The following is a 22,754-nucleotide window of genomic DNA, read 5'->3' as shown; positions in this document are numbered from 1 at the left end:
TATCCTCTTGATGAATTAACCTTTTTATCATTATATAATGACCTTTGTCTCTTGTTATAGCTTTTGAGTTAAAGTCATTTTGTATGATAGAAGTACAGTTATCCCTCCTCTCTTTTGGTTTCACTTGCATGGAATGTTTTTCCATCCCTTCACTTTCAGCCTGTGTGTCCTTAAAGATGAAGCAAGTGTCTTGCAAGCAGCATATAGTTGGATCTTGTTTTTCAAACATTTAGCCACTCTGACTGGATAATTTCAAATTACCTGTCTTTGAGTTCTCAGATTTTTTTCTATACTTGATTAAATCTAATGTTGACGTTTTCTCTTGCATTTTTCATTTCATTCACTGTATTCTTCAGCTCCAGAATTTCTGTTTGGTTCTTTTTTATGATTTCTGTCTCTCTGTTGAACCTCTCATATTGTTCATGTATTGTTTTCTTGATTTTGTTTAGTTGTCTATCTATGTTCTCTTGTAGCTTACTTAGCTTCCTTAAAACAATTATTTTGAATTCTTTGTCAGGTAATTGGGAGAACTTCATTGCTTTAGGATTGTTTACTGGAAAGTTATTGTGTTCATTTGGTGGTGTCATGTTTCCTTGATTTTTTGTGTTCCTTGAAGTCTAGCATTGCTTTCTTCACATTTGAAGAAGCAGTTACCTCCTCTAGTCTTTACTGGCTGACTTCAGGAAAGAAATACCTTCACCAGTCAGCCCAGCTAGAGATTCTGAGACTTTTTCTTTTCTTTTTTTTTTTGCCGCTTTTATTTTATTTTATTTTTTTGTCAGGAAGATCAGCCCTGAGCTAACATTCATGCCAATCCTCCTCTTTTTGCTGAGGAAGACTGGCCCTGAGCTAACATTTATTGCCAATCCTCCTCCTTTTTTTCCCCAAAGCCCCAGTAGATAGTTGTATGTCATAGTTGCACATTCCTCTAGTTGCTGTATGTGGGACGCCGCCTCAGCATGGCCAGACAAGCAGCGTGTCGGTGCGCGCCCGGGATCCGAACCTGGGCCGCCAGTAGTGGAGCGCGTGCACTTAACCGCTAAGCCACGGGGCCAGCCCCGGATTCTGAGACTTTCTCAAACCTTTTCTCTGCGTGTGCCTGCTCCAAGCCTCTTGTTCTCTCTTGGGCAGCAGTTCTTAAGATTGTATGCCTTCTCTTGATCTTTCAAAGCCAAGCCAGAGGCTGAGAGCCTCCAATTTGTTTTCCCTAGTGTGGTGCCCTGAAATGCTCAAGTTTGTAGCCTTCTCCAAATCCCACAGAGTCAGACCAACTTTCTGCGCACTCTCGCTAGCCATCTGCAAATGCTCATACTCACCATCTACTGGAGTGCACATAGGAAGCTGGCCATGGGGCATGTCATGGAGTGTTAGGGGTGTCCATGGGCCGCTTTGGCAGGTCTGCAGGGAAGCCATCCCCAGTGGCTCATGGATGGGCTTCCTCATGGAGTCCATGCAGCAGTTAAGAGGATCCATATCCTTTGATGTGTTCCAAGCCCTAGATGCTATGCTCCCAGCCTCTTCCAAGTCCTCGGCCATGCAGATCACCTCACTATTCTGGGTGGAGTGAGAAAGAAGTGGGCCTCTTGGACAGCTGGGGAAGCCAGGCACTCAATTATGTGTTTTCACTTTCCCCCATGCGAGAAATCGTAGGCTGAAGGGTCTCTCTTGGCACTGAGCTCTACCACCTTGGGGAGAGAGTGACATGGGTAAAGTGAAGCTATTCTTACCCTCTTCATTTTATCTATTCTTGGATCTTTTTGCTCCAGTGGTGTGCTATAGCTTCTCCATCGGACTCTTGGACTCCCATAAAGGTGCTTTCATCTATGGGTGACTGTCAAAATCAATGTTCTGTGGAGGGGTAATGGTGGAAAATTCCTCTCTGCTGTCTTGCTGATATCCATCCATGTAGGTATTGTGTTTGTCTAAGTGCTGGGCTCTAATGTCCTGTGCTTGCCTCCCAATTAGAATGGAAGTACCAAGTGAGATTCTGTTATTGAATTGTAAGTATTAAGCTCCGCTTGTGCTGAATGTGTGCTTGCTTCCATGTTCTTTATCATTTCTTTGCCTGGTATCCTGATCCTTTGAGTCTGATCACCTGAACTTTTCATCCACTTCCTGACCCAGATCCACTGTGACTCTCAGTTTCAGATCCCTGGTCTTCACTGTACTCAGTCCGATCCTCTGGTTACCTTCAACAGCCCTTTTCATTTTACTTTTTCCATCTTGGGATACCCTGAGTCTGTGCCCTCATTTCAGCCTAATACTCTGCACTTACAGACGGAAGATTTGTTTCGGGGGCCGGCCCCATGGCTTAGCGGTTAAGTGCGCACGCTCCACTACTGGCGGCCCGGGTTTGGATCCCAGGCACACACTGACGCATCGCTCATCGGGCCATGCTGAGGCGGCATCCCACACAGAGCAACTAGAAGGATGTGCAGCTATGATATACAACTATCTACTGGGGCTTTGGGGAGAAAAAAGGGAAAAAACACAAAAAAAAGGAGGAAGATTGGCAGTAGATATTAGCTCAGGGCCAGTCTTCCTCAGCAAAAAGAGGAGGATTGGCATGAATGTTAGCTCAGGGCTGATCTTCCAAATAAACAAACAAATAAATAAATAGAAGATTTGTATGGAAGTACCCAAGGAAGTGCTTCTGAGATGATCTATAGTGTTGTATCATCAAGAGCTTGACAAATATTTTTAATTTCACAAACTGTGAAAGATTCCTTACCTGTAAAGCAAAGATATACTAAAAAGTCTCAATGTGTTATATTCCTTCTTAGATCTACAGCTCTTAGAGCAAGAACATATTTACATATTTATAATTTTATTATATATGTAATTTCTCAGTTATATTTTCAGTGCCTCTGATACTTCCTTCTAAGAGTGTGAACATCAAGAATTGTTATCATATATCTCAGGATGTTTTGTTCATTTTGCCTCCTTTTTTCATTCATGTCTCTCAATGTAGTGATGATCACATCCTGTGACCCATGGAATGCCCCAAATCTTTATCACTTTATCAGTCTCTTAATTTTAGAGTAACCGACTAAGATTTTTATCTTCAGAGGGGATTTTTAAAATTCAACTACTACCTGGAAATGTTCAAAACATAGCCATTAGCATTCATTCATTCATTCAATCAATATTTTTGAGCCTCTACTTTCTGCCAGGCTCTTTGATTGAATAATAGATTGATTAGCTTAACAAAAAAACTGAAGGTCACATAGGCTATCAGGTCACCAAGTGTGAGTGGGGCAGGTTGTGTATCATGTCACTCTGGATTCAGGAACAGAATGGTCCAAGATAAAGTAATTGTAAACTCTGAGTTAAATTCTGGTAGAATACAGAAGGAATATAAGAATTCATTTTTTACAGTGCTCAACATTTGAGGTGAGAAATCTGAAAGTCAACAGATGTGAGAAAACAGCAAAACCAGGCATGTGGAGGGATCAAGACACAGCTCAGAGACAAAGCTTTTGCCATCTCCGCTCTCTCTGCCATGAAGTTGCTATTAATCGTATAGACTGCCCGAAACCATCCTAGTAGAGGCCAAAGGAGAAGTTAACTATTGCAATGAATAGTGCCTACAAAATTGCAGATGCAGCTGCTAACAGAGTAAATTAAACTGCTAAAAATGGAGGGAATGGGAAGTTTCAGGGCTTGGGGAGCTGCTGAAGGAGGGCAGTGAAGAAACCAAATTAGTGATGCATATGGCCAGAAGGGACTTGCCATTCTCCTTGTCTTGCAGATAGGTAACTTGGGTTCCACAGATATTAATTTGCCTAGGTCTTCAAGCTTGCAGTGACGAAGACAGGATTAGACTTGGATTTTCTAGCTTCACCCTCTCTCCTTGGTAGGATTTGGACATTCCCTACTGGCTGCTGGAAGAAAAGATGCTGTGAGGGACAAAGGGGACACTAGCAAGTGAATTTCAGCAGCATTAATGTATTTTCCACTTCATAGTAAATGTTTCTCAGCACAGTAAGAAAAATGAAGTTTCGTACGTGGTTGTGCTCTTAAAATACGTATTAATTTGGTAATATTTTATAAATTTCATAGATAAATCTTGTATAACTGAGTATACAACTTCATAGAGAAGTTGTATAACTTGCTAGTTAGATGAATTGTTAGGGTTTTTGAGCAAACAGTTGTATCCTACATCAATATAATTCATCTGAAAACACATTGTTTTCAGTGTTGTTAATGCAATACTGCCAACTCGTCATTATAGAACAGCAAGCATAGTTTTAATTAATTATGAGAGTGAAGGGCCAGGGTTAAATTTTGACCAAGGTTGCTAAATCAGGCCCCATTACTGAAAATATAATTGAAGCTTTAACATATATATAAAGCAAGATGAAATTATTCTTCCTCCTCCCCTTTTCCCTCTTCCTCCTTTTTGTATTACATTGTATGAATATACCACAATTTATTTATTCATGCTCCAGGTGATAGGCATTTCATTTATTTCCAGTTTGAGACTCTTGTGAATAAAGCTGCTATGAACATTCTTGTACATGTCTTTTGGTGGACATATGTATTCATTCCTGTTGGGTATATTCAGTGGCATACCTAGAATATTTGATACCTGGAATGGGTCATTTTTAGTGCTCCAAGACCTCTAAACAGTGAAATTATTTTCAGTGATAATAATGAAATGAAACAAATAATAATGACAAGATAACCAGTGATTTCATTTTTAAAAAATTTTTATTTTTGGGGCTGGCCTGGTGGCGCAAGTGGTTAAGTGCGCGTGCTCCGCTGCAGCGGCCCGGGGTTCGCCGGTTCGGATCCCGGGCGTGCACCGACACACCACTTGGCAAGCCATGCTGTGGTGGCATCCCATATAAAGTGGAGGCATATGGGCATTGATGTTAGCCCAGGGCCAGTCTTCCTCAGCAAAAAAAGAAGGAGGATTGGCAGATGTTAGCACTGGGCTGATCTTCCTCACCAAAAAAAAAAAAATTTACTTTTAAATAATTATATAGTCACAGAAATTACGAAGATAATACAGAGGTCCCCTGTACCCTTACCCCGGTTTCCTCCAATGTTTATATCTTATGTAACTATAATACAATATTAAACAAGGAATTGACATTGGTACAAAGTGAATGTATAGTTCTGTGCCGTTTTATCACGTGTAGATCCATCTAACCCACCACCACAATTAAGATACAGAACTATTCTGTCACCACAAAGATTTCCCTCATGCTACCTCCTTTATAGTCGCACCCACCACTTTGACCCCCATCATTCCTAGCCTTTGGCAACCACTAATCTCTTCTCCATCTCCATGATTTCATCATTTCAAGAATGGTATATAAATGGAATCATACAATATGTGCTCTTTTGAGATTAGCTTTTTCACTCAATATAATGCCTTTAAAGTCCATCCAAATTGCTGCATGTAACACTAGTTTGTCCTTTTTATTGCTGAGTAGTATTCCATTGTATGGATATACTCAAGTTTGTGTAAACCATTCACTTATTGAAGGACATTTTGGTTGTTTCTAGTTTTTAACTATTGTAGTTGAATCTGATTTGAACATTTGTATACAGGTTTCTGTGTTTTTCATTTTTCTAGGATAATTGGTGGGTCTTATATGTATGTTTGCTTTTTTTAGAAACTGCCAAAGTCGTTTGTAGTGTGGTTATGCCGTTTTATATTTCCAGCACTAATGTATACGAGATCAAGTATTTCCATATCCTTACCAGCTTTTGATATTGTCACTATTGGAACGGAGGTGTGTAGTGAGATCTCGTTGTGATCTTAATTGGCATTTCTCTAATGGCTGGTGATGTTGAACAACTTTTCATATGCTTATTTGCCATCTGTGTATCCTCTTTGGTGAAATGTCTCTTAATGTCTTTTGTCCATTTTCTAATTGGATTGGCTGTTAAGTTTTGAGAGTTCATATTCTAGCTATGAGTCCTTTATAGGATATGTGGTTTGGCAATATTTTTTCCTAGTCCATAGCTTGTTTTTTTTTATCCTCTTAACAGGGTTTTTCACAGATAAAAAGTTTTTAACTTTGATGAAATCCAATTTATCAATATTTCTTTTATGGATCATGCTTTTGAAACGTCATGAAATTTCTTTTTAAATGTCCTATATTTATACACAATTAGTGATTGGATCCCAGATTAAGGTAGGCATTTTTTGTTTTGGGGTGTTTTTATTAAGTGAATAACCTAGGATGTGTGGTCAGAACACCTGAGGGTAGTCTTGCCTCAGTCAGTTACTGGCAGACATGATATAATGAAGTACCAAAGAACTTAAACTCCAGGACCAGACTGCAGGTCTTCAGTCCTAGCTTTACCACATACTGTATTAAATGTATGAACTTACATAAGATGCTTAACTGCTCTGGGCCTCCATTTCCTCATCTGTAAACCAGGGATAATAATAATAATGAACTTGCAATAGTGTTTGTTGCAACATTGGTTGTTATGAAGATCACAAGAGTTCATACATGTAAAGTGCTTAGAACAGTGCCTGGCAAATAATAAGCTCTCAATAGCTGTTGGTAATGATATTACTACTACTGGCTGTGTGGCTTGGGAAGATACTTAGGCTCCCTGAGTTTCGATTGCTTTAACTCTAAAATCAGAATGCTGCTTGCTGCCCCATCTAAGTTGTAAGGCAATTGTGAGGATGAAATAAGATTTTATGTGTGAAAGTACCATGTAAAGCACTCACAAACAAAAGGTTTTCCCCTTATCAATGATTATTATCATGAAAATAGATATTCTATCTATCTGTAGATAAAAGTGAGCATCCCTAAATCGAGAGTTCCCAAGGTCAAGTGAATGGGTGAATAATTAGGATGTAGGGAGAAAATATTTGATGTTTATCTCATTTCTTTTTAATTTTTATCTTTGCATATATTTAATAATTTTATAATATAGTTACATAGTAATAACTACATATAATTTATAAATAGTCATATTTGTTTGTGAGTGCTTAGAATTTTTTTACTGAAAGGTATACATAATCAAAAAATTTTGAAGACCTACTGACCTAAAGAAATACTTGATATGGGCTCTTTCATATGCTGTTGATTCAGGCTTTCTTGGCAGCATGCATCAACTGCCTTACCAATGTTTTTGTACTCTTTGATTTTTTTCTTAAGGAAGGAAATTACCTTAAGGAAATCATCAGAGAGAAGCAGAAAGAGCTACATTTAAGAATGTTCATTGCAACATTATAATAAAATGGTCAAGTAGTAACCTCTATGTTCAGAAGTAGCCTGGTCAGAAGTAACCTATATGTTCATCAAATAGGGAAATGTTTAAATAAACTGTGATTTATAGGTTCCAGCCTGTATTACACAGCTTGGTGAACTATAATACAGTTTTAAAGTGAGAAATTATTTTAAAGAATATTTCATGAGGAAACATTCTCAATATAATGGTGGGTGGAAAAATTAAGATACAAGGAGATACAGATATAGATATGCAGAATGATCCCAATTTTAGTAAAAACACACATACATAAGACCTGAAAGAAGTACATTAACATGCTAATAGTGGTTATCTCTTGGTAGTAGGATTAAGTTATTTTTAGTTTCTTCATATTTCTCTATATTTTCCAGTTTTTCTGCAATGAACATGTCTCAGTTTTGTACTTAGGAAGAAAGAATTTTTTTTTAAAAGAAAAAATATCATAAGCCATACTTGTTATTCTTAGGCTTTAGATTTGTGTGTGTGTGTGTGAGGAAGATTAGCCCTGAGCTAACATCTGTTGCCAATCCTCCTCTTTTTGCTGAGGAAGATTGGCTCTGGGCTAACATCCATGCCCATCTTCCTCTACTTTATATGTGGGACACCTGCCACAGCATGGCTTGATAAGCAGTGCGTAGGTCCGTGCCTGGGATCTGAACCTGCAAACCCCGGGCTGCCGATGCAGAGTGCGTGAACTTAACTGCTATGCCACCGGGCCAGCCCCAGGCTTTAGATTTTTAATTAATTCAATAACTTTGTGAGAGTATGAATCATAGGATTGGGAAGGACTTGAATTAAATTTATCGTGGCCAGTTCTGAGAATTTCACTGATGAATTTCAGGCAGATGAATTAATTTTTCTTTTTTTTTTTTTTATTTTATTTATTTATTTATTTTTCCCCCAAAGCCCCAGTAGATAGTTGTATGTCATAGCTGCACATCCGTCTAGTTGCTGTATGTGGGACTTGGCCTCAGCATGGCCGGAGAAGCGGTGGGTTGGTGTGTGCCCGGGATCCGAACCCAGGCCGCCAGTAGCGGAGCACGCGCACTTCACTGCTAAGCCACGGAGCCGGCCCCCGATGAATTAATTTTTCAGTGTTAAAGTGTATTTTGTTTTTTTGGTAACCTAGCAATTTCAGCTTGTTACCTTTTTGAGCCTTCCACAGAATATGGATAACTGCTGGTTATCATTTATGTTGCTAATCAGTATGATTATATATCAGTTAAATCAATAATTATTTATTGGGCATTGGGTAGGTAGTTTGGCACATATATTCCTGAAGTATGTTCCTGAGTCCCAGCCCTCAAAGAGATTCCAGTTTAATTAGGGAAATGAGACTAATACCCATCAAATGGTGAACAGTACTCAACAGTATTTGATAAATGTCAATTTGTGTGGTATTGGCCACTCTTGCAATAAGACTTTAGACCTCATCCTTTCTTTCAATCTTAGCAACTCAGATTTCTTAAGAAGTTCTTTATTGAGCCCATTCTCCAAACTTCAGCTTCCTGGTGCAGAATTTGATTTAGAAACCAGGAAGACTTGATGTTTATAAACATTGCCTTCAATCAGAGGTTCTCAAACTTGGCTGTGTGCCAAAACCTCCTGAGGCTCTCTGGAAGAGTACAGATGCCTGCATCCTACCCCCGGTCATTCTGATTTAACAAGTCTGGTCTGGGAGGGAGAAAGGGGAAAATGGGATTTTGAAAATATCCCTATGTAATTCTAAAGTAATACAGACAGTGTTGACTATCACAGCTCTTAAATTAAAAATGGGATCAATGAAGAACTTTTGAAGAAATTTGAATTACTAAGACTGAAAGAAAGGATGAGGTGTAAACACTTGCTGAAAGGGCGTTTCTTCTTGAATAGTGACATAAGCCTGTTTGTGAAAAGGCAACAATAGGGCTGTTCTTGCAACCCAGGCAGAAACTCCTTCAGTGGACATGTGCCCTGCCAGGAATCAGGGCAATGGGGGAGCCTCACCATGATATGCTGACTCTACCCTTGGATCTTTCCTTGGATGTGCATGCGAGGTGTCTTCCTACCAAAGCCTTAATCCACTTGTAGTATGGCAGGAACCCATCCCTTTTCTATTTCCTTTATGGTAGTAATAATAGTTATCATTTATTGAGCTCATATTATCTACCAGGTATTTATATCCATTACCTCTGATCCTTACCAGAACCTTTAAAGACAGTTCTTTTGCAGATGAACAGACAGGGCAAGTTTTTGATCCAAGGTCACAAAGAAAACGTCACAACTAGGATTGAAAGCCTGCTCTGCCTGACTCCAGTGCCTGTATTTTGTCTGTGACCTTATGGGGCCTCCCTCCCTGCTGCTCCCTCACATGTTTCCTCTGCTCAGATGGCCTACATCCAGGTCTTTTACTTTTCTTACTTCAGAGTCTGACTGTGCAGACATGTGCCTAAATAGAGCAGTGTCTCGTGAAAGGCTGGGTTTTAACTCTAAAATTTCTCCTTTCAGGGAACGCTGCGAGGAGCTCCGTGTTGAATTGTTTTGTATCCATCAGAAGAAAGTGTGCGAGGAGCGGAAAGCACAGATAGCGTTTAATGAGGAGCTGAAAAGGCAAAAGCTGGTGGAGGAGCAGATGTTCTCAAAGCTCTGGGAGGAAGACCGATTAGCCAAGGAAAAGCGAGAAACCGAAGAGGCAAGGAGACAGAAACAGCTGGTGGAGAACACACGCCTTGGGCTGAATGCCCAGATCACCAGCATCAAGGCGCAAAGGCAGGCAGCACAGCGGCTGAAGGAAGAGGAGGCGCGCCTTGTGGTAGGTTTTGTAAAATGCTTGTCATGGGATGATCAGCTCAGTGAGTATACGCCACCGTTTGCAGGCCTGTTACTGTACAGTTTGCCTGATGGCCCGGGCTGGTTCACAGGGCAACAGACCGTGGTTGGAGCCTTGGATTTCAAGGTCTAGTTAACAGTGCCATCCTATTGTATAGGGCAAGTGACTTCACTACTGTGACTCAGTTCCTTTATCTGAAAAATAAAGCAAGAAGCACTTGCCTTTGTTGTGAGGATGAAATAGGATAATCTTTGGCAGTGTCATGGAAGGCTAGTGCCAATTTGGCAACATCCCCCCATTCTTTGATGTGGATAATTGACAGTTTCCAAATCCTATGCAAAGTGCTATACAACAGCTACAGTGACCCCCTGTCCACTAGCATCAATAATTTCATTCCAGCAAGTTCACATCCCCTACTGTATAGAAATTAGAACTGTCACTGGAAATGTATGAAAGCACTGGAAAAAGTAGCAATTTTATATGTATATAAAAAAGCTTTCAGCAACTGTTACTTCAATACCACTAAATTTAGGAAAAAAGGTATTATTTTCCTGGGAAATCCCAAATATTGAAATTTGGAATCATAATAAATGTCAAAGGTAAAGTATTTCAGAGCCCTAGAAGCCTTCTCTGGGTTTGAGACTTTTCTTTTGAAGAGTTTAGTAGAAGATGTCTAAATATTTTAGCTTCTCTAAGAAAATCAAAACGCTGGCCCCCAAACTGCCTTATATATACCCATCCTCCGGTGTAAGATACCATGAGCCATTTTTACTCACAACACTTCTGACATCAAATGTGTGGGGTTTTTTCTCACACCAAACAATTCTATGATTCTCTGTGGACACCAAGTGTCCAACAATTCAATTCAATTCTGATGCTACACGGAGATAGCATCCGACTCCACAGGGTTAAGGGCGCAGTCCCTCAAGACTGCCTCCACTTGAGATGCCAGTCGCAAGTAGTGGGTCCCCAGGTTTCCTACACTTCTGTTCAACTTGGCTGTAAAGTCAGAGGTTCTCATGAATGCCCCCTCACTTTTGAAAATTCGCTGAAATAACTCACAGAACTCAGAAAAGTGCTTTACTTACTACAACCAGTTTATTGTTAAAGGATACAGCTCAGGAACAGCCAAATGGAAGAGATGCATAGGGCAAGGAATGGGAGGCGGTACGCAGAACTTCCATGCCCTCTCTGAGCATACCATGTTCTCAACACCTCAGTGCGTTCACCAACCTAGCTCTCCAAACCCTGTCATTTGGGGTTTTTATGGAGGTTTCATTATGTAGGCATGATTGATTAAATCCTAGGCCATTGGTGACTGAACTCAATCTCTAGCCCCTTTCCCCTCCCTGGAAGTCGATGGGTGGAGCTCAAAGTTCCAACCCTCTAATCACATGGTTTGGTCTTTCTGGTTACCAGCCCCCATCCTGAAGCTATTTAGGGGCTCCAGCCACTAGTCATCTCATTAGGCTACAAAAGACAATCTTACCACTTTGGAGATTCCAAGGGTTTTAGGAGATATGTGCCAGGAACAGGGGACAAAGGCCAAATATTTATTTTTTATTATACTATACTTAGCTATCTCTATTTCTACCTTCCTTTAAAAAAATTTGTTTCGAAAAATTTTTTGGAAATAATTTTAGACTCACAAGATGTTGCAAAAAATAGTAGCGAGTTCCTGTGTACCCTTATATAACCAAACATTATATGTATGTCTATGTATATATAACTATAAAAAGCAGGAAATTAACATTGCTGTAGTACTTTCAACTAAAGTTATTCCTTGTTTAACTAAACTAAAACCCTCTTTGGATTTCACCAGTTTTGTTTTGTTTTTTTTTTTTTTGGTGAGGAAGATTTGCCCTGAGCTAATGTCTATTGCTAATCGTCCTCTTTTTGCTTGAGGAGGATTGTCCCTGAGCTAACATCTGTGCCATGCTTCCTCTATTTTGTACGTGGGACGCTGCCACAGCATGGCTTGATGAGCGGTGTGTAGGTCTGTGCCCAGGATCTAAACCTGTGAACCCCGGACCACCGAAGCAGAGCGCACGAACTTAACCACTATACCACCGGGCCAGCCCTGGATTTCACTAGTTTTTACATGCACTCTTTGGGTGAATGGGTATATAGTTTTATGAAATTTTATCAGATGTATAGATTTATGTAACCACTACCAAAATCTGGATACAGAACTGTTCTATCATCCAAAGAAACTCCTTCCAGCTGCTCCTTTATAGTTATAACCTCCCTCAACCCTAACTCCTGGCAGCCACTGATATGTTCTTTATCACTACTATTTTGTAATTTTTGAGAATTAATATGACTTCCACCCTTTTTAATGTCTTATTATGAACATTTTCAAATGCACAGAAGTGGAGAGTACAATTGCAGAGAATTCCTGGACCCAGTTCCAACACATGTGTGGAGGCTTCCCCACACCAACAAGCAGTTCTCAGATGCCAGCAGGGTGTCCGAGAATTCAGCTCAATTCTGACGCTGTCTGCCCGGAGATAGAATCAGATTCCACAGATAAAGGGCTCACTTCCACAAGACTGCTCTCCACTTCAGATGCCAGCTGCAAGCCTAGGTTGTTACCTGTGCTTCTGACTGACCCACTACAAACTGCAGGTTCCAACAACCCTCTCCAACTCAGGATGCCAATCTCAAGTCCAGGTTATTAGCTGTACTTCTGATTGACTGGCTACAAATCAAAGGTTCCCACAGTCCCCTCCTTGGGTTCGATTAATTTGCTAGAACGACTCACAGAACTCAGGAAAACCTATGTACTTACTAGATTACCAATTTATTACAAAGGATATTAAAAGATATGAATCAACAGCTGGATGAAGGGATACATAGGGCGAGGTCCCAAACAAAGGAGCTTCTGTCCTCGTGGAGCTTGGGGCCCGGCACGGTGGCATGTGGAAGCATTCTGGTTCCCCAACGTGGAAGCTCTGCGAAAAAGGGCCGATGAGCTGTCCTTTTGGGTTTTTATGGAGGCTTCATTACGTAGTTGTGATTGACTAAGTCATTGGCCATTGAGTGGGACTGAAAGTTCCAATCCTCTGATCACATGGCTGGGTCTCTTGGCAACCAGCCCTCACCTTGTGGGAGGTGGGGGTCAGAAACTGAGGACAAGAGCTCCCATTGCTCTTACCACCCAGGAAATTCTGAGGGTTTTTGGAGCTATGAGCCAGGAGCTGTGGATGAAGACCAAATATATCTGAGAAATGTGTTCTGGTCATCTGAATGACCAAACACATGTTTCTTATAAATCACAGTATTGCAACAATGAACCCCCATCTTCCAGATTCAGTAGCCATTACATTTGCCGTACTGGTTTCCTCTGTCCTCCCTGCTCACTCCATTTTTATGTTTTACAACAAATCCCAGACATGTCATTTCTCCCTTAATTACCTCTCAAGTATGCATGTCAACAACAACATAATTAAGGACATTTTCTTACACAATGCCAATATCAGACCTGAAAAAATTAATAATCATTCCTTTTTATCACCTAAAATCCTCGTCAAGTTTCCATCATTGTCTAAATTATTTGACATTTAAATCAGAATCCAAACATGGTTGTTATTAGTCTCTTTTAGAAAGAGTGACTTTTTATCATTCAAACCAGGACACATTTGAGATTGAAAGGGTGGAATAAATTCATTACATCAGCACAACAGGTGTAAAATCAGAACTATCTTGGTGAAACCAAGACATGGTAAACTGGTTTTAGGTCTCTTAATCTTGCACAGTTCTCCCCCATCCCCTCCCTATCATCTCATAGTCTGGATTTGGCTGATTGCTTCCTCCTGGTGTAGTCAACTTTACTTTTAAAAAAGTGCTGTCTGCTATTTCATTGGCTTTCATGTTTGATACCCATTGCTTTTCCTTAGATACAGCCGAGCATTTTCACTTATATTATCTCGCTTGACCTTCACATTCAGTGTGGATTTACTGCTCATGGCATTAATGGAAAAGTCTAGCATATAACTCCCCTCTCACAAACCACTAATCATAGTAATCATGGCTGTTGTGAGTCTTGATTAAATCAAGTGAAATTGGGAATTGTGTCCCATCCTCACTACGTCATCTCCTGTCCTAGTTGGGCAAGTACTTATCCCTCCAGAAGAGTTCAGCTGTCTCTGGTAGGAGGACTAATGTTTATAACATACCCAGATTTTTTACCAAACCTACAATGCCCAACTGCATTGGTGCCCCTGTTAAAACTGCTTGGTTGGCCAGGCAATTAAGCCAGCCGGGAGGGTCAGAAAGATAAGAAAATGAGAGGAATGGGAGAATACTTTTCAAGAACAGAATGCTTAAAATTTAATTTTGTATATTTAGCTGATGTGCACATTTCCATTTGTAGACTCTTATTGCTGCTTAATAGGATATCCAAATCTAGATGTGCAGATGTGCATAGAAGAGTCAAGTCTAGAAGGCCAATACACTGAAATGTTGAGAGTGGTGGTGGGTGATGGGTACTAGGGTTAAAGGTGATTTCTCTTTATACTTTTCTGCATTTTGAACTCCACAACTATTACTTTGTAATCACACACACACACATACACATATGCACAGCAATTTCTTAATTTCACAGCCTTGTTGCTATCTCAGCAATCCAGGTGTGTATTTCCAAGAAATCCTTTATTCTCATCTCTTAAATGAAATGTATTTGTTTTGTCCAACTATATTGATGCATGATCTTCATTACTGTTTTACCTCAGGAAATCGACAAAGCGCGGGTGAAACTTGAGAATGAACAGGATAAGCTAAAGAAACAGAAGACAAAACAGGAAATTAGGACCGCTTTGCAAAAAGCCCTCCAAGAGAAGATAGAGCATATTCAGCAGGAATACAGAGAGGAGCAGGACTTGAACATGAAGCTCATGCAAATGTCCCTTCAAGACTTAGAGGAAGAGGCTGATAAAAAGAAGCAAAAAAGAGTAAGATGTTTATTCAGTGCCTACTATGTGCTGAATGAGATTTCTTGTTGAGCTCTCAGTCTAACGGGAGCCAGCCTCATGCAATATGAACCATAACAGTGCTACTGTAAGTCCGGTCCACAAACCCACAGCATCAGCATCAGCTGGGATGGTGTTAGAAATAGAAATTCATAGGCTCCAGAATCAGAATCTCCAAATCCAAATCTTGGCAGGAGCAAGAAATCTATGTTTTAACAAACTCCCCCAGGTGATTCTGATGCTCACTGAATTTTGAGAACTCCATTGTGATAGCAAGACGGGATTGCAGGAAATGGAGTGATTAAGTATGCCTGCAGTTGGGGAAGACATCACTGAGAAAGTGGTATTTGAGTTGGACCTTAAAGGATATGTAATGTTTTGTCAGGCAAAGAAAGTAAAGTATTCCAGTATTTTTTTTAACTGTCTGTTCCTTTGAAATTTGTATTGAACTCTTAAGGCTGTTGTGCTTTTCCTATAGGTACTATTTTTCTTTCGTAGACTTTATTTTTTAGAGCAGTTTTAGGTTGACAGCAATGTTGAGCAGAAGATGCAGAAATTTCCTATATGCCTCCTGCCCCAACACATGCATAGCCTCCTGCATTATCAACATTCCCCCCATCAAAGTGGTACATTTGTTACAATTGCTGAACCTACATTGACATCTCATTATTTCCCAAAGTTCATAGTTTACATTACAGTTTACTGTTGGTGTTGTACATTCTATGGGTTTGGACAAATGTATAATGACATGTATCCACCAAGAGAGTATCATACAGAGTAATTTTGGTGGCCTGAAAATCCTCTGTGCTCCACCCGTTCATCCCTCCCCCCACCCCAAATCCTTGGAAACTATTGATATTTTTACTGTCTCCATAGTTTTGCCTTTTCCAGAATGTCATATAGTTGGAGTCATGTAGTATGTAGCCTTTTCAGATTGGCTTCTTTCACTAAGTAATATACATTTAAGTTTCCTCCATATCTTTTCATGGCTTAATAGCTCATTTCCTTTTAGCGCTGAGTAACATTCCATTGTGTGGATGTACCACAGTTTATTTATCCATTACCTACTGAAGGACATCCTTGGTTGCTTTCGAGTTTTAGTGATTATGAATAAAGTTGCTGAACACATCTGTGTGCAGGTTTTGTGTGGACATAAAAATTTGGATAAATACCAAGGATCATGATCGTTGGATCATATGGTAAGAGTATATTTAGTTTTATAAGAAACTGCCAAACTGTCTTCCAAAGTGGCTGTACTGTTTTGCAATCCCACCAGCAATGAATGAGAGTTCCTCTTGCTCCACATCTTTGCCAGCATTTGGTGTTGTCAGTGTTCTGGACTTTGGCCATTCTAATAGGTGTGTGGTGGTATCTCATTGCTGTTTTAATTTGCATTTCCCTAATGATGTGTAGTGTGGAGCATTAAGGCTTCTGAACCCAATTCCAATGTGTAGAGGGAAAGTTTTCCCCCTATGCCACCAAGCAATGCTCAGGACACCAGCTGGGTGTCCTACAATTCAACTCAATTCTAACACTATTTACCTGGAGATAGCATCAGATTCCACAGGGAAAGGGGTCAGTCCCACAAGACCTCCCTCCACTTCAGATGCCAGTCAAAAGCCCAAGTTGTTTCCTGGGCTTCGGACTGACCCACTACAAATTGGAGCTTCCAAAAACCCCATCCAACTCAGGATACTAAGAACAAGTCCAGGTTGTTACCTGTACTTCTGAACCACTGGCTATAAATCAGAAGTTCCTATGACCCCCTCCTTGGGTTCAATTAATTTGCTAAAGCAACTCACAGAACTCAGGAAACCCATTTACTAACTACGTTACCAGTTTATTACAAAAGGTATTAAAGAATACAAATTAACAGCCAGATGATGAGATACATAGTGTGAGGTCCTAAATAAAGGAGCTTCTGTCTTCATGAAGTTTAGGGCCTGGCAAAGTGGCACATGGAAGTGTTCTGGTTCCCCAGCCTGAAAGCTCTCTGAACCCTCTCCTTTTGGTTTTTTATGGAGGCTTCATTACATAGGCATGATTGATTAAATCATTGGCCATTGGTGATTGATTCAACTTCCAGCCCCTCTCCCCTCCCCAGAGGTCAGAGGGGTGGGACTGAAACTTCTAACCCTCTAATCACATGGTTGATTCTCCTGGCAACCAGCCCCCAACCTTAATTGGGTTGTTTGTTTTCTTATTTTTGAGTTTTAAGCATTCTTTGTATGTTTTAGATAACAGTCCTTTATCAGATATGTCTTTTGCAAATATTTTCTCCTAATCTGTGGCTTGTCTTATTCTCCTGAGAGTGTCTTTCACAGAGCAAAATTTTTTATTTTAATGAAGTCCAGTTTATCAGTTCTTTCTTTCACAAATTGTACCTTTGGTGTTGTATCTAAAAACTCATTGCCAAACCCAAGGTCATCTAGATTCTCTCCTATGTTATCTTCTAGGTGTTTTATAGTTTTGTGTTTTACATTTAGGTCTGTGATCCATTTTGAGTTAATTTTTGTGAAGAGTGTAAGGTCAGTGTCTAGATTTATTTTTTTGCATGTGGGTGTCTAGTTGTTTCATCACCATTTGTTGAAGAGATTCTCTTAGCTTCATTGTATTGCCTTTGTTCCTTTGTCAAAGATCAGTTGACTATATTTATATGGGTCTATTTCTGGGCTCTCTATGTTTCAGTTGATCTATTTGTCTGTTCTTTCACCAGTGCCATAAGGTCTTGATTACTGTAGCTTTATAGTAAGTCTTGAAGTTGGGTAGTGTCAGTCCTCTGACTTTGTTCTTGTCCTTCAATATTGAGTTGGCTCTTCTGGATCTTTTGCCTCTCCGTATAAACTTTAGAATCAGTTTGTCAATAACCATGAAATAACTTGGTGGGATTTTGATTGAGATTGTATTGAATCTAAAGATCAAGTTGGAGAGAACTGACATCTTGACAATATTGAGTCTTTCTATTCATGAACATGGAATATCTCTCTATTTAGTTAGTTCTTCTTTGATTTTTTTCATCAGAAGTTTGTACTTTTCCTCATATAGATCATGTACATATTTTGTTAGATTTATACCTGTGTATTTCATTTTTCTGGGTGCTAATGTAAATGGTATTGTGTTTTTAATTTCAAATTCTACTTTTTCATTGCTGGTATATAGGAAAGAAATTAACTTTTGTATATTAACTGTGTATCCAGTAACCTTGCTTTAATTGCTTATTAGTTCTAGGAGGTTTTTATCGGTTCTTTCAGATTTTCTACGTAGACCATCATGTTATCTGTGAACAAAGACAGTTTTATTTCTTTCTTCGAATCAATATACCTTTTCTTTCCTTTTCTTGTCTTATTGCATTAGCTAGAACTTCTAGTACAATGTTAAAAATGAGTGCTGAAAGGGGACATTCTTGCCTGTACCGGAGTTTAGAGGGAAAGCTGCTAGTTTCTCACCAGTAAGTATGATATTAGTTGTAGGTTTTTGTAGATTTTCTTTATCAAGTTGAGGATGTTCCTCTCTATTCCTAGTTTAATGAGACTTTTTAACATGAATTGGTGTCGGATTTTGTCAAATGTTTTTTTTGTATCTATTGATATGATCATATGATTTTTCTCGGTCTGTTGATGTGATGGATTACATTAATTGATTTTCGAATGTTGAACCAGCCTTACATACCTGGGATGAATCCTACTTGGTCGTGGTGTATCATTCTTTTTTTTGTGTGTGTGAGGAAGATCAGCCCTGAGCTAACATCCACTCCAATCCTCCTCTTTTTACTGAGGAAGACTGGCCCTGGACTAACATCTGTGCCCATCTTCCTCCACTTTATATGGGACACCGCCACAGCATGGCCTAACGAGCAGTGCATCGGTGCGTGCCCAGGATCCAAACCCAGGCTGCCAGCAGCAGAGCACGCGCACTTAACCACTGCGCCACGGGGCGGGACCCTATAATTCTTTTTATACATTATTGAATTTGATTTACTAATACTTTGTTGAGGATTTTTACATCTATGTCCATGAGAGATACTAATATATAGTTCTCTTTTCCAGTAATGTTTTTATCTGCTTTTTGTATTAAGATAATTCTAGCTTCGCGGAATGAGTTAAGAAGTATTCCTTCTGCTTCTATCTTGTGAAAGAGATTGTAGAGAATTGGCATAATTTCTTCCTTAAATATTCGGTAGAATTCAGCAGTGAACTCATCTGGGCCTGGTGATTTCTGTTTAAGAAGGTTATTAACTATTAATTCAGTTTTTTTACTAATAGATATAGGCCTATTCAGATTGTCCTTTTCTTCTTGTGTGAATGTTGGCAGATTGTTTCATTCAAAGAATTGGTCCATTTTCTCTAGGTTATCAAATTTGTGGAAATAGAGTTGTTCATAGTATTTCTTTCTTATCCTTTTCACGTCTGTAGGATCTGTAGTGGTGTCCTCTCTTTCATTTCTGATATTAGTAATTTTTGGCCTCTCTCCTTCTTTCTTAGTTAGTCTGGCTAAAGTCTTATTGATCTTTTCACAGAACTACCTTTGCTTTCATTGATTTTCTCTTTTGATTTCCTGTTTTCAATTTCATTGATTTCTGCTCAAGTTTTTTTCATTTTTTCTGTTTACTTTAGATTTAATTTGCTCTTCTTTTTCTAGTTTCCTAAGGTGGAAGCTTAGATTATTGATTTTATTTCTTTTTTCTTTCCTAATATATGTATTAACTGCTGCAAATTTCCCTCTAAGCATTGCTTTTGTTGCATATGTTATGAATTTGTCAAGTTAACACTTATTAAGTGTAGTACAAGGTACTGAATGGTGAGAAACAGTTCAACAACAGGCCACAAGAGAAATTGAAATAGAGAAGTTTATTACTCACAGGTCCTGGAGAAAGTACACAGCATGCCTCCTGGGTCCACACAGGGAGGTAAAGGTAGAGTACAGATAGAGAGAGGCAGCACCTGGCACACATGCCCTTAATGGGGCCCATGGGTAGAGTGCTTTGGGGTTCCCAGGCTAAGTCTGGATTGGACAATTCAAACCAAAAGATCAGGGTTTTGGAAAGCCCCATGGGTGTTTTATCTAAGGAGCACATAAGGGGAAGGCATTGGGAGGCAGGGGAAACTATTGATCACCGAGGCTGTTGAGGAAGTCACATCAGGAACTTACATTTGCTTGTGACTCTGTGGGCTGCTATCTAGGGCATGCACTTATATGAGAGGCTAATGTCAATTTAAGGTCACTGCAGGCCACTTGACCAAATGAAATAGATGCCGAAGGAGCAATACCATAGAGTACCTGAGCTGAACTCTCAACAATCTATCCTGTGATGCCTTGGCATCAGGAATGCAATCACTTGTATAGCAGATATGTTAAAGGACATAGATATTATTTTCTGAAGCCATTGTAAAGCAAATTTAACTGAGGCAATGATGGTGAAGCCTGTGATGAATAGACTCGTTATTGTTTAGAATCCAGTTCTTAGCCATTGCCCCCAGGTGCATGGCGAGAGCCATGAGAACAAATCAGGGACCTTGGAGTGTGGGAATTTGTTGAAATTTTTGGTTACATTATGCATGACCTGTATCTCTTGAGACATCTTCTGGAGGTTGGCCTGTACTTGTTCTGAGTTGCTAATATACGTGCAGCAAGAGATGCCCTGTATAGAACAGATTCCACCCTGTTCAACCAATAGAAAATCTAATGCCAGTTGATTATCCATCACCATTTGTGCTAGTGAGTCATGCTTTTGTTGCATCATGGTGTGTTTTCTGTATGTAGTTGGTTGGGGTAGCTGATAACTGCTGGGTGGCTTATTTTGATCTTTCTGGACTAGGGTGGCAGCTCCTATGCCTGCTAGTCCAGTGGTGATAGTCCCAACATGATAGGGATAAGAATAGATTTTTTGGTACGAGAACGGGATGTCTCTAGCAGAGGGATGCTGGGAAGGTAAAAGTGGGTGGAATATTAAAGGTAACAGTGTTGTGATAATAGGGGTCATCTCCACAGACAGCTTGCAGACTGGTCAGTGTCAACTGGACCTGTTCCTGGCCCTTTGAGTCTGATCCACAACAGAATACAAATGAAGCATTATTCATCAGTAAGAGGTGATAACTGTACAGGATGAGATTGTGCAATATGATCCTCTTATAATAGAGAGTCTGAGTGGACAAACCCCTGCTCAATTGCTTAGAGATCATGATTATACAGATTTTGTTGGCCCAGACGATAACCCAGTACCAGCCACAAACCTAAGGCCACCAGATTTGCCTTGCTTTTCGTGTTATAAAGTCTGGTTAATTAAACTAAATGCATCACAAATTTTGCAAGAGTTTGAAATTATAGCTCCAGGACCCACTAATGGAACTGTGTGGATCTCAGAGAGAGGAAAAGAGGCCCTCTGCCTAGTGGATGTCAGCCACCTTAGGAAATGAAATCCAAAAACGACTCTGGGATCTAGCGGCCTTTATCAGCCCCTACCCAACCTTAGAAGAGGTAAACAATCTCTTACTCTAATGCAACTACACCCTGCCTTTGGTCAGTATCCAAATTGTTGGTCCCAAAGGAGGCCCCCGCAAGCTAGCCAAATGCAAATGCTTTGGGTTGTGGCTATTACTCTTATTGTGTACAGCCTGGATAATAGGGTTGCTGGTAGACCCCTCAGGCCTAACCATGTCTCAGGAGATATACTGGAACAAAATTAGCCAGGTGAACAACTGCACCATAGGATGGCTGAACATGTGGAAGATGGAGAGACAATCAAAACATCAAATGGGAAGGGGAGATTCATCTGGTGAGCGGATGTGAATGATGTCCTCTCTAATGTCAAAGGAGTGGGGGTTCTCTTTAAGTACTAGCAGGAGAGTCTTTGGAGGAGACGGATAGTAGGTGTGTGGGATTTGGAGATCTGAAGGCTGGGAGTTAAGTAGTATTAGAGCCTGGGACAAAAATTCTGTCCATTTGGGGAGCCACTTACTGTTTAAAAGCTTGAGGAACATGTCTTTGAGTAGGCCACTGTGCCTTTCTATAAATCCAGCTGCTTGGGGCTGTTAAGCTAGGTGGAAATTCCACAAGATTCCATATTCTAGAGCTCATGACAGAACAATTTAGGAGTTGAAATAGGTACCTTGATCTGAATCTATGATGTCTGGTGGGCCAAAGGGGATAAACACACACATACCTGGTTAAGAAGGAGATTACATGATGGGAAGCAACCAGCAGGCATCCACTGAAGGTATCCACAATGGTGGTTGCATACCTATTAGGTTCTGTGAAGGGTGGCAGCTGCCTGATAACATCAATATGCGTCTGGAGTAGAGTCTGTTGCCCAGGACATATGTCCTCACCTGGGAGCCTTCCAGAGTTTTGTTTGGGAGCAAAGGGGGCAATTATCTACCACTTCTTTGTCTAGAACCATGGTAAGGGGGATGCTACGCCTGTGTGCCCAAGCAGTGAGTGCTGTCACTCCCATATGGCCTGATGTAATATGGGCCCACTCTGCTTGTGAGTATGGCACTGGAAGAATAGTTGTGTTGAGGGTTGTGTTTGGTACTCTAGGAGGTGGCTCATGCGGAGCCTTGGAACAGGCGTGCAATTTCTTTCCAAATGGAGGTACCCCATATAGGCTTTCTTTGAATCATGAACTTATCGTTTTGCCATTGTCCAGACCAGACTGTGAGCCCGTTGGCAACCGCCCAGGAATGAGTAAAAATGTGTGCCCATAGGAGTTGCATTATTATGGCCTGTTGTAGATCCAGGTGCACTGCTAC

At 40.2% G+C, this 22,754-nt stretch overlaps 1 protein-coding gene across 1 annotated transcript in view; it reads left to right on the top strand.

The window, feature by feature from the left end:
- CFAP53 (cilia and flagella associated protein 53) overlaps positions 1–22,754 on the top strand; it is a 45,229-nt gene that overhangs the window by 9,096 nt on the left and 13,379 nt on the right. Inside the window, exons 4-5 of the mRNA XM_004422527.3 lie at positions 9,715–10,018; positions 14,770–14,988. Of these exons, the coding sequence (XP_004422584.1) occupies positions 9,715–10,018; positions 14,770–14,988 (523 nt within the window). The remainder of the gene's footprint in view (positions 1–9,714; positions 10,019–14,769; positions 14,989–22,754) is intronic.

This window comes from Ceratotherium simum, chromosome 14 (assembly GCF_057802395.1).
Source record: "Ceratotherium simum simum isolate JZ-2026a chromosome 14, ASM5780239v1, whole genome shotgun sequence".
Lineage (NCBI taxonomy): Eukaryota > Metazoa > Chordata > Mammalia > Perissodactyla > Rhinocerotidae > Ceratotherium > Ceratotherium simum.
Note: the sequence above shows the minus strand (reverse complement) of the source record. Positions and strands in the feature narration are given on the sequence as shown.